General features: G+C 39.7%; 1 protein-coding gene across 1 annotated transcript in view; it reads right to left on the bottom strand.

The window, feature by feature from the left end:
- The window catches only part of gnai3 (guanine nucleotide binding protein (G protein), alpha inhibiting activity polypeptide 3), a 44,767-nt gene that overhangs the window by 20,912 nt on the left and 10,609 nt on the right, over positions 1-13,246 (bottom strand). The window contains exons 2-4 of the mRNA XM_034172240.1: positions 8,372-8,414; positions 1,767-1,908; positions 1,490-1,647 (exon numbers count right to left, since the gene is read on the bottom strand). Coding sequence (XP_034028131.1) covers positions 1,490-1,647; positions 1,767-1,908; positions 8,372-8,414 — 343 coding nt within the window. The remainder of the gene's footprint in view (positions 1-1,489; positions 1,648-1,766; positions 1,909-8,371; positions 8,415-13,246) is intronic.

Here is a 13,246-nt window from a genome sequence, read left to right on the forward strand (position 1 = left end):
ATGACACAAAAAAGTCAAAACACTTATTTCCATTGCGGTCCATTTAAAAATCAAATGACAAAATAGAAATAATAATAAAATAAAAATAAATAAATAAATAATGTGTATATGATAACAAGAACCTAAACAATTTATGAACACATTAAGACAGTAAATTAGCAGGAGAGAAAAGGGTTGAATTTTCCTCTAAAAACCATTGAGGTATAAAGTCCTACAACCATTCTGGACTCACACACCATTCCAACTCATTATAGAAACTTTGCACAATTTATTACCACTCTTGAAAGATGTCAGCTACCTATTTTACAAACACTACCCAATCTAGAGCCCGTGGATCCCCAGAGGTACAGGACCCAAATTTAAATGAATATTTCAATTTTCTGTAGCTCAAGACAGAGTATGATTTTTGTTTTTTAATTAAAGGCATTTTAGGTAGGGGTGTCAGAAAAAAAAAAACGATTCATGTCCGAATCGTGATTCTTATTTATTACGATTCTCAATCGATCCAAAATGTCCAAGAATCGATTTTTAAAAAGCATTTTTTTAAACATTTTCTTGTTTACTCACTGCGTGTACTGTTTGTCAGGCAACGGGTTCGGTACTACAGCATCCACGCGGGGGGGGGGGGGGGGGGGGGGGGGGGGGGTCTGGCATGCCTCAAACGCTCGTGAGCTGCAGAGTTCAGTGGCTGCAGCTTAGCATGGCGGATGAAGAGCTAATTCAGCCAGCACCGTCTTTGCTTAAGGCAAATGTTTGGATTTTATTATTTGCTGCGTAAGAAGGAGCTTGACATGACTTATGCAGTGTGCAAAATCTGCAAAATGAACGTCAAGTACTTCGGGAACACTTCAGATCCACAAGCCCACATGCTACGCCGTCACCCGAAGCTAAAAGAGGGGAGCAGCGGTATCTGCCGACTACTGACCAGCGCTTCACTAAACTGCCAGCAAACCAGACCAACGAGCAAAGCAGATGAGTAAATTTACATTTAGAATCACTTGATTAACCTTGTAAAGCTGCATTTTCTTAAACATAAACATTTTTTAAGTAATATATCTATTTCTCAGAGCTCTTTGAATCGAAAATCGATTCTGAATCGAATCGTCACCCCAAGAATCGGAATCGAATTGAATCGTGAGTTGTTGTACGATTGACATCCCTAATTTTAGGTATTCAATATTTCTCCTCGCTTATCCTCACTAGTGCCTAAATGAATGTGCTTCACAATAAAAACATTCTGGACCTCACTAAGACTTGGGTTTACTATTCAACTCAAGCCAAATTCAAGCCATGTGCACACACGTGTGTTTGTGTATGGAGTTGGCAAAGACAAACCACAGCCAGGCGGACAGCCGCCACCTCTTGCTGTGACCACACTGTGACAGCTGCCACTTGGTCACACCGGTTTGTGACTACTGACTGCTTCAACATGTGTATTATTGACACTTGGAAAGCTGACAGGTGTCTGTATGCAGAGAAGAGTCCTCACTATGCAGCAGAGTCATTGAGCTGATACTCTCTGGATCGACTGAAGCAGTGCTGAACTCCGCCGTCGTTCCACAATCTCTGAATCACACCAGACAGCTCTGCTGACATCAGGCCTTCCTCTGCCGAGCCTGCCAGGGCAAACAGCTGACGGGCATCGTCCTGGCAACATGGATTGAAAATAACCGCTGTTATTGTAAAATTCTCCCTGTGGTGAATCATCACAGAAAACCGTGTAATTTAACAGCCACATAAAAGCAGACTGTGCGAATTTAGCATACCGCCCGCGCAGCATCCCCAAAATCAATCTTTAGCTGGCCCATTGCTCTGATGATGGCGATGATAGACTGGATGGTGTTGCTGTACACCACCACTTTATACTGCTTACACTCCTCTTCTGAGTAACCAGCTTCATGTATGATTCTAAAACAAAAACAAAATGCAGATTAAAGTTCAGTGTATCAGTATTAAAAAATCCAGAATAAACAGATTTGATTTTTCAGAGAGATAGTTTATTATGGCCAATTAAGAACAAGAATAATGCCATATAGTCGCATGTTCACAGCATCTACAGATCTTCAGGCTTATTAAGACTACCCATCTTCCTGGCACTGTACAAAAAAAAACATTAAAAAAAGAGCAATTGTTTTAATTTAATTTAACCCAAAAGACAAGCGTCATACAATGCAGAGACAATGCAAAAACACATCAATGTAGTCCAGCAACAAAATCAAACATATTAATTGGATCCTAACAGATATTACACATATCATATCGATCTATAAATATGTACAGTTTCTCAAATGGGTTCGTAGTTTTAATTTATTTAGGTACTAAAACCAGTCATTAACCCCACAAAATGATACGCAGACATGTTCTTCAGTGTAGTCTGTGCAAATATTTTCTAAACATTAAATGTGGTGACAATTCATAATATCCCATCTTGCTTGAAAGTAATTTTGACTATTCCTCAGAAGTAAAGATGTAAACAGTTATATCCTTTTCATTTTCAATACCTACTTACTCTAATTAAGGGAGTGGGGGTGGGGTGGGGTGTCGTGACCCAGCAGTCATAGGGCGAGAGGCAGGGTACGGCTAATTTAAGTTCCAATTCACATAACCTGCATGTCTTTGGAGGTGCGAGGAATCCGGGGCATCCAGAGGAAACGCACATGAACATGGCGAGAACATGCAAATGCCACACAGAAAGGCCAAGCCAGGAATCAGGGTGAGAGAAATATTTTTTGAGCCTACTGATCAGGACATGAAGCACCAATTTTGTTACTGGTCCTCCTGGTCCAAGGTGGTGGCCCCAGGTATTTGGACACTCAGAGCCTCTGAAGGTAAGCCGGTGTCACAGACCGAATGGTCCCCCTTTAAAAATTTGTCCACCCTGCCTTCACTGTGCATGCGTTATTTTGGACCACAGCAGCTCGTCTGAGACTGATTCTCTCCACCCAAAGTGATCAAAGAGAATGATGTGATTATTAACCATCAGATGACAACGTAAAACCTCTTAAATCATTCTAAAGTCAGTTTTAAGCAGAAACAAGGCGATAATCGGTGAGTCGTTACTGATGCTTTGAAATGAAGGAAGGCGCAGTGAACGCATCAGCAGCAGCTCGCCTCGCTGGTGTGGCGCTCTGATCACTTCTTCCATCTTTTATTATGAAATAATGCTGAATTTATGTAGAAATGATTGTTGTACAAAAGCTTCAGCTATTTTTCACTGAGATAGATGACGACTAGAGTACAGTTTGAAACAGAAATGACGTGATAATCAGCAAAACGCTGGTGACGCTGAGAAATGATGCATGCACAGTGAAGGCGGGGCAGACCAATTTTTACTACTGTAGAAGGCTATGATGGATACAGAAAGATTACCAATGTCGTTCAGTCAATCAAACTGTGCTTCATCTGGGACCATAAGACATCCATGAGACATAGTTTAAAGGATGCTCTATCCTAACTGGGCCTTGTGAAGGTTTGTGTAACCTTTAATCAGTGCTGTCCTGTAGTAATGTTGCCTTTCATGGGTGAGGGGAAGATTTCCAGGGTGGGAAGAAATGCTGTTACACTGAACCATCGTGGTAAAGAAGAAGGTGAGCAGTCAATTTATGCTCCTATCCTCACTTTTGGTCATGAGCTTTGGGTAATGACTGAAAGAATAAGATCATGGGTACAAGCAGCACAAATGAGATTCCTCCATTGGGTATCTGGGCTTACACTCCCGGACAGGGTGAGCAGCTCGACTATCCAGTAGGGACTTTGAGTAGAGCCACTACTTCTTAGCATAAAAAGGAGTCAGTTGAGGTGGTTTGGGCATTTTATGAGGACGCTCCCTGGTCTCCTCCTTAAGAAGGTCTTCCAGGAGTGTCCAACTGGAAGGGGGCCGAGGAGAAGACCCAGGACATGCTGGAGAGATTATATTCCCCAGATGGCTTGGGAACGCCTTGGGATCCCCCGGGAGCAGTTACAGGGCTTGGCCTAGAATAGGGAAGTGTGTGATGAGCTGCTTGCTCTGCTGCCACTGTGACCAGACAAGTGGGTGAAAATGAGTGAATATTATAATTATTACCGCACACCCATAACTATAATGCAAAGGTGCTACAACACTGAAAAATGTATTTACTCATTATTAAATAAAATACTGTAAGGTTCATTCAAATTCTAATGATTCTAATAATCAGCCACAGGTGTGGTAGGAAGTTTACATACACTCATCATGGGCTATGCCTGGGTGATATATCGATTTATTCAAGTTTCTTGTTGCAGGCAATTTAAAAAAATTTAAAAATTCAAATTTTTCTCATCTTGCTATGGCACATCTTTTGCCCCTAGATGCTTCCATAGCCCCCCCTTTCCTTCACACAGCAACAACATGGCTACCACTAACAAGAGCGAGAAGTTTGTTCCAAGAAAGGAACTGGTTTGGGTTTGTAGCAACAGATGTGGAACAAGTGACTGCATGCTGCAAAGTTTATCTGAAGTCCAACGCAGTGTTTTTCAACCTTTTTTGAGTCGCGGCACCCTTTTTATATTTACAAAATCCTGCGGCACACCACCAACTAAAATAATATTATAATGCTATTACCTCTGGTTTTGCGCAAAACCCAATTATCACAATAGAAAATCGATACAGAAAACATCGCATTTCGAAAATCCTCAAGCATTTTGCGCTCTGATCTCAAGTAGGGCTGTCACGATTAGAAATTTCTGGAGACGATTGTCAGACAAATAATTGCGATTGACGAATATATTGTCTATTTTTTTTTTCTTTTTTTCCCTTCTTTATATTCTACTATTGTAGTATAATTACACAACTCTGGAAGAACGTTTGGCTTCTGTGAGTGGAGAAACTGGGAATGGTGCAACATTTTTATTTTTATCTTCATTTTACATACAGTCCCAACTTTTTCTGATTTGTGGTTGTTTCTGTTGCATTTCTGAAATTGTTTCTCCTCATCAGTCACGTTTTGTGCTTAAACACTACATTAAGCTCAAGACTGAACAAATAAATACCTTTGGAAAATAACAGCTGTTAAAGTTCAGAGTTCTCACCTGCTTTTTGTGATCTGTGCCTCTGAACATTTTTTTTTTTGTGTATCTCAGTTCATTCATATATTCTCATTTTTTAAATATGTTTTTAAAGATATTTGACCGTTTATTTCATCTCATGATCTCATAAATTCAGCATACGACGCGCACATGGTGTGAACAGGACGGTAACGGCAGAATCACACCTTTAGAGAAAGTTCAGAGAGAAGTAAAAGCTTCACGTTTTCGTTTTGTTAACATGTTCACTCCATTTAAAATCCTCTCTCTGCTCCGCGCTCGCTGCGCACTGAACGTGTCGCGCCTCCATTCAGGAATCTCCCTCACCCACCCCCTCCCCTCCCCTCCCTCACCCACCCCCTCCCTCGCAGTCTGCAGCCTGTTAACTCCGCGCGCGTGCACACACAGGCACAGACACACACACCGACAGCTCCGCATTTTAGACGGCTTTTGAAGCAGACGGCACTGTTTTAATCAGCCGTCAGCCTCCTTGTTATTGTCCCGCCTTAAGACGAGAGCGAGGCTGCAGCACAATGACGTCAGATTCTGAGTCGTTTTATGCTTTGTGGATAAAATAAATAATTCACGGTAATCGCGAATATGAAAAATAATCGCGAATATGAAAAATACCCACGGCACCCCTGACGATCGATCACGGCACCCTAGGGTGCCGCGGCACCCCGGTTGAGAATCACTGGTCCAACGTAACAAAAGGCAGCAGCAGCACAACAAATTTATTCCAGCAATTAAAACAGAGGCATCCAGCCGAGTGGTAGAAATGCCACTCTTTACGAGGGGAATAACACTGTTACAACAAACAAACTCCCACTACCCAAGGTACAACAAATTACAGAAAGTCCTAAAAATCACCTCCTGACACCGGCACGTCTGCAGACTGCAAATTAAAACCTCTTAAATCATGTGCAAACCATGACGCCACCACCTCCCTTAAGGAGACAATGGCATCTCCTTTTAAAAATAAATAAATAAATAAATAAATAAACAATAATAATAATAATAATTTATTATAAAAACACAAATACAAGAACATAAAGGGGCTTATTGAATATTATTTACAAATAATAAAAGAAAATATAGGACAACTAAACATTTACAAATCAAATTTGTCTATAAAAGAAACTACTTTTGAAACATTATTGGATTCAATCAATGATAGAGACTTATAATTAAGTTTAAACTCATTTAAGTTTAAAATCATTTTTCAATGAGTAATGTTTAGTTTTGTCTTGGAAAAAAAATTACATTTGTGTATGTAATGTTTGCTTAGTAAATTATAGTAGAAATCAAGTTCGAGCGTGCTGAGGAGCGCTGGTCCTCGCGCGCAGCACCTTTGCGTGCACATGCAGAGATAATTTGCGCACGCTGAGTTATTATTTGAGCATGCAGTTAATATCTATGCGTTAACGCATTTTTTACGCGAGTGGGGTTTTGTCACGGATCTGACACCATAATATGGTACCCGAATATACAGTGGAAAAGACTCGGTTTATCCACTTACTGAAAACTATAGACCCCAGGTATGCGCTACCTAGCCACAACTATTTTGCTGAAGTTGTCTTGCCCCATCTGTACAACAGTACTCCTGAGGAAATCAGCAGAGAGATGGAGGGGGTGCCGTTTTAGTCTCCAATGACAGATATATGGCCCAGTCGAACCATGCAGCCATACATGAGTTTGACAGTGCACTTTATCAACAATGATAAAGGTGCTCTGCGTAGTATTTGCCTCCAAACAGCGTGCTTTCCAGACAATCACAAAGGTGAACTTATTGCCCAGGGACTGAAGGATGCCCTGGGTTCCTGGATCCTGTCCGAGCATAGTCTAATCTACACGACAACTGACAGCGGCACCAACACAATCAAAACTCTGAGAGGGAACGGGTGGCCCAACGTGCTTTGGACACAAACTGCACAAAGGTATTGGTAAGTCTAACAATAAGTCAAATAAATGAATAGTTTTTGATAGTCCATCCGGAGCAACTGAATAATACAGCCCGCATAGCAAAACTATAATGAAAAATTTACAGTCTCATCGTGATTCATGAAATACAGCTATCCTATAGGAAGCTTCATTATAACCTAGCTGGCTTCAGTCAGAACACTGTAACACAACCTTAGATTTGCGATGTAGGCCATATTCTTCAGTCGCTCCGGCCATCCTTTATCCTCAGCCACCATTTTATAAATATACCATTAGAAGAGTTTACTTCTCACTAGCTTTTACATGATATATGACAAAGATATTATATTAACACACAAACAAAACAGAGTTTTGTAGCTAGCTAAACCAGCCTATGACGTCATCACGCTAACGTCGGCAAAATGTCTTCTAAATGACTTCAGAGGTGATATTATGTTCCCAAAACAGTGTTTTAAGGTTAATTTCTCGCTTGCTTTTACATAATATATGAGAAACATGTATATAAATACACAAAACAAAGCGGTTTTAGAGAGGCCAACCACTGATCTCACAGTGCAGCTCTACTCTGATTGGCTGTTACCCCTGCCACTCAAAAACAAACCAAACAGACTGAAACAGAATGTGACATTTTAAAGTCTTAAAATACCTCCATCTTTGAACTTGTCCAAGATCTGTGTCCCAAGAATGTTCCCTGTGAATTTGAAAACTCTGGCAGTAATAGGACTGGACTTGTGCTGAACACAGACGGATGGACAGATGGACGCTAAGCCTCCACAATACCCGATGGCCATATTTGATGGCCTCGGGTAAAAAAGGAAAAACTATGAAACTGCCTCTTTTTCATCATTTACAACTTTTTTTTTTTTTTTTAAATCAACCTGGCTTTAACATATTCAAATCACTTCATAATTTATGATTCCACTTTTAAAAATTTCACATTCCTTTCTACACAACCATTTTTCATCACCTCAGTTTTTATGATTTTTGTTACATTTGCCCTCCATAATTATATCCACAAAATATTGCAATTGTGTTTATGTTTCTAATAATCATTTTGAACTTTTACGAAATGGAAATGGTGATTCAGTGAGTATGCCTAACATGGGAACCAGGGCACTCTATTCAGCTGGTGCTACGACCGGCCCCCGTGGACATTGTTTCATATCTTATGCAAAAAGGGGACTTCCTCCTCTGCCTGGATGGATCAAAATGCAGCTCCTCCACTGCTTGCGTCAATCAATCATCACTGCTCTTTCCACACTATTAACTTCTGACAACAGGCTTGCAGCTGAAAATGGGAGTGAGTGAATCACTGTGTATTTTGTCAAGATTACAAAAAATAGGATTTTTTTTTTAACACAATGTAGGAGTCATCAGGGCTGTAACTTACTTCATCTGCTTCACTATTGTGCTTTTCCCAGATTCTCCAGCTCCTAGAAAAAGGAAAGAGTAGTTACTGTTTGAGGCATCCTTTCATACCGTCATCTTACTGTAAGTAATGTATTCATTCACAAAAAATTAGAGCAGAGTGAAAACACCAAGCAGCCTGATAATGGGTTTAATTTGGAAAGTATGAAGCATACGGCAGACAGTGGAGTCATGGAACACTCCCATAAATGCTTCAGGAATAAAATTACCTAATATCAGGAGGTTGGGGTGTGTGATCACACTGATGCTGCCTGCAAAAAAATCACAACTTCCAACATGGCTTATATTTACTGTACAGCGAAAACTGGCAGCACAACAGTCCACTATCACATAGAGGATCAAGCTCTACCCTCAGAAAGGATCCTTGTGCAACAGGGGAAAACAAACAAAAAAAAAAAAAATAACTGTGCAGGGCATACACAAATACTATTCAAATCTAAACTTTTAAAGCCTAGATTATCTTTGAATCTGACAACAGAAGTGTGCATTGGAAACCCAGTGATGATCTGGGAGCAGGAGAGAATCTTCACTGCATTAAAGGGTGTTACACTGATCGAGAGAAGACATTATTTCATTGTGAGGAACCTGCAGTTTCTGAAACAGTCATCCAAACAGGAAATAGTTGTCATGCTGCTGACCCAGTGTTTCTCCACTCAACAGCCACAGATTATCATAGTTTTGGGCGGAGGCCACAAAAAACAAACACAAACACACACACACACACACACACACACAAGAATTAAATGATAGGATCCATACAGCGTAATGATTATGATGCTGGATGTACCTGCTCCAGTTGTGCATACAGTGCTCTCCAAAAGTATTGGAACACTTAGTATTTCACATATTTTAATTTGTTTATGACATTTCAAATGCAATAAAGACAAATAATATAACTCAAACTGAAAGCAAATCTCAACAACATAATATAACCTAATTCAAAATATAAAAGCCAAGATGTTGGGTTGCATTAAGTAATGGAATGCTTTGGTATAATACCTGTAAATAATCAGTTTTACTTATATTATATTTAGACAAGTCAGGGGATGGATACATGAACATTTCCAAGTCACTGAATATGTCTTGGACTTTATTTATATCAATTATGAAGAAATTCTGTAATTTCCGGACTAATGAGCATACCTGAATATAAGATGTACCCACCAATTTTAAAAACCATCTGAGAGAGCAACTGTGGCGCAAAGTGCTGGTGTCACAGAGGGACTTTTCTTCAGCCACAAGAAGGAATAAAGTATTTTCAGATGTCGTTTTCTGAAATCAGGAGGCCTTATGTGGGTAATTTTTCTTCAGGATGTGATGATGAATCCCACAGAAATGAACAGGTAAGACTTTATATTTACTCCCTGTGTGAATTTACTCCGCATGAGGACTGCAGTTTTCAGCCAATCAATGGACAGTACTAATGCACGTATTTCAACTTATGAGTAAATTATAAGAAAGCCTGTAAAAATCCATAAATTAGAAGCATCATTGTTTTAAGTTGCAGTGTTCAAAGCGTATGAAAAAAAATAGTGGCTTATAGTCTGGAAATTATGGTACAAACAGTGCAGGTGTACAGACATAGCATTAAGCGTGGCTTTGTTACGTGTGAATGAAAACATGGTGGAAAGTGGTGAGGGCGCTCAAAGAGATCATTCAGCCTTCTAAGAAGATCAAATCTGAAATGTGGTTATATTTTGGCTTTTATGAGAATGTTGAAGGAATGTTTTTGAAGATGATAACTTGATATGTAGAACATAATAATTTTTTTTTAAAAAGTCACAGCTCAACAATACTGTCACAATACTGATAGTGATCATTTTGGACTCTATAGCCACGATATGAAACTTTCACACTGCTTCATCTACACATCAAACAGAGACCCGGGTAATGTGTATGACTTGCATTGCATGGGAATGTCAGACATGAAATTCTGGCCATGTGGTGTGTTTCTCTGTGCATGATCCAGCACACAGGACCCCAGTGGCTGGAGAAGACCAAGGGGATGCAAATGCTTCACCTGGCTTCAGCAAATGGCCATTTTCCAGAAGCGTTAGAAGTGATAGAACAGCTGTCTGCCTGTTGCCATCCAGGACCCAAGGTGGTTTCACAGTATGGTGCATGTGATGATGCACGGCACCAGTCTTTAAAACCTGATCTGTTCTCCACAATTATAACACAGACAATCCCAAAAGAGTACTTCTGAGGAAAGTTTGTATTACAGGCTACACCAGCATATGATTGCTGTGTGCCTGGTTGCAATGCAGATTCAAGAATATTGGATGGAAAACACCCTTTCACGCAGGGGAGGTTAGCCTCATCCCTTTATCACATGCAGTGAGAGAGACATCTGTCATTTTCTAGCACCTTCATTAGAGAAACACAGACTTTGGAAGAGCCTAATTTTCACCCTGCTCAATACACTGCTCAGCACATCCAACCAAGTGGAGCAATTACACTTGTCATCATGGTCCCAAAGACAGAGCTTGCACATTGCTGCATGTACAAAAACATAAATGCATGAAGATATGTGTATACCTAAAGCTAGAATCTCACAGAGCGGCGAATGTTGCGATTTTTAGACTCGCCAAATTTGTTGGCAGTAATCAAGCACATATCTAAAGACTGTGAATTCTGACAAATGTGGTGAATTTCTGCTGTCCTTGAGGGAGAACTGCTTTGTCTGGCTGCAGCTCTCCTGCTGCAGAAGAGCAAAAAAAAGAGGAAGAAAAAGAAGACAGGAAGAAGAAAAAGTACACTGTTTTGGTCAGAGAGTGCCAAAAAGAACTTTAGCGACACACGTTATAACCATTTAAAAACCCTTAAAACTGTTGTACAAACATTGGCAACTGTTTGCAGAAAAAAATAATTTACCACGAAAATTTTGAGCACGTTCAAAATTTAGTTGCCACAAGAAATACTGTTTGCGACCCTAAAAACTATTTGCAAACTGTTTTGCAATGTTTTACAAAATCTGACAAAACCCAAAATTCACTACATTCGTCAGCATTTGCTGTTACATGAGATACAGGCTTAAACAAACCACTGCATGATAAGTTCTAACAACTCTTGAGATATTATTTGCATAAACATCTGGGGTGAGGCAACACTGGTTGCAGGCCCTCATTTAGCTTAATAGCATGAAATTGTCAACAAGAGGAGATTGGTGATGTTTTTGAAAAAAAAAAGGATGACTGTTTCTTTGAAATGGCCATGAACAGATGGAAGGAGAGACACAGTTATGTTCCACAAAGTGTGGCGAGACACATTCCACTGCCAGTTACGAATCCCTAACAGATGACTTTTGTCAAGGAGGCTTAAATCAGAAAATGTTCAGATGGCAGCCGAACAAAAATGTAATCCTTGAATTCTTTGGTCAAGCTGTACTCAGCAAAAGAGATTTACACCCGGTCACAGACACTGTTTAGCTGGACAAATAGTTTGGAGCCCTCACATTTCTGTCACCAATTACCTCATGCAAAGGATTTATGGCTGAATACCAACTTTGGCTATCTGCCGGTTCACCAACCAATTTTACAGGCATCCAAAGTCATCCAAACCCATGCAAAGGAAACATCACAGGCAGACTCCAAATTATTCCCTTCTTATAAATCACTGTTCATGGTCAAATAGGGAGACCATTTTCTTTGGATGAGCGTACTGGTCCCACAGCATTGTGGTTTTGTTTTAAAGACAACTGCCAAAGTCTGCTTTGTTTTCCCCTATAAATCTCTTGTTCAAACACAGACAACCAAGGCGGGTAATGCCTGGAAAAAAAAAAAAAAAACACTTTCTCCTCAGCATCGCAGCCACAACTTCCAACAAATGATTCTAAACCAGACACTGTACAGCTCTACCACCACTTACATCATCCTCACACACCCGTTTCTGGGATTCTTCCAAACTGCTGCAACAACCAACTCTTAAGGCTGTGTCACAATAGGTGCTTTTTTGCCTCCACAGAACGTAGATCCAGTACATTTAAACAGTAAAACAAACAAACAAACAAAAAAAAACAGGAACAAACAAACACACATAAAAAGTGCAGCCTACAGCACCATTTAAATAAAATACATAGCCTTTGAGCAAGTGTCTTTAATTATTTCATCTGGACTATGGTTACACTGCAGTTTGTTTTTTAGCACTATTACTAGAAACTAACATACGGATCATTATAACACTTGGTGACAATGTGATCGCCGACTTTAATAATTTTATCAACTGGTGCAGTGCCTGTAGTTTTTTCTTTTTTGGGGGGGAGCAATATCACTTGCACTGCAAAATAACAAAGAACAGAATTCAGTCTGGCATTGGCATATCAAATTAAAATGATGCTGAACAAAGAAAGATTAGTTAACACATTTGGTTGCTGTCATTTGATGCTTAACTTCCTTCTCACTGTTCAAAGTTATTATCAATATCAAGTTATTATTATCAATAACTATCTGACTTGGCAGGAGTTGGCAATAGAGTAAGGTAACATTACTTTGTGTGTTTTGTAAAGATAACCACAAACTAATTCCATGCTTTCTTACATTCAAATGAAACACAGTATTAGTTACTGAATTAAGTAGGGCTGCAGCTATCGATTATTTTAGTAATCAAGTATTCTATCGATTATTCTGGCGATTAATCGAGTAATCGGATAAAAAGTACTTTGGTGTTTTTAAACAACATCGATAGTCCAGGGCTCTCCTTAAGCAATGGCACAATGTCACTGCGCCAAAGTGTTGGCATTTTGCTGAAATGGCAATGGGATGTGGCTTTCTGTTTTGTTTTCTCCAACTTGTAAAATGTAACCATTTTTAAGTTTTTTTTTTTTTTTAATTAAGGTTGA

The sequence above is a fragment of the Thalassophryne amazonica genome, chromosome 6, assembly GCF_902500255.1.
Source record: "Thalassophryne amazonica chromosome 6, fThaAma1.1, whole genome shotgun sequence".
NCBI lineage: Eukaryota > Metazoa > Chordata > Actinopteri > Batrachoidiformes > Batrachoididae > Thalassophryne > Thalassophryne amazonica.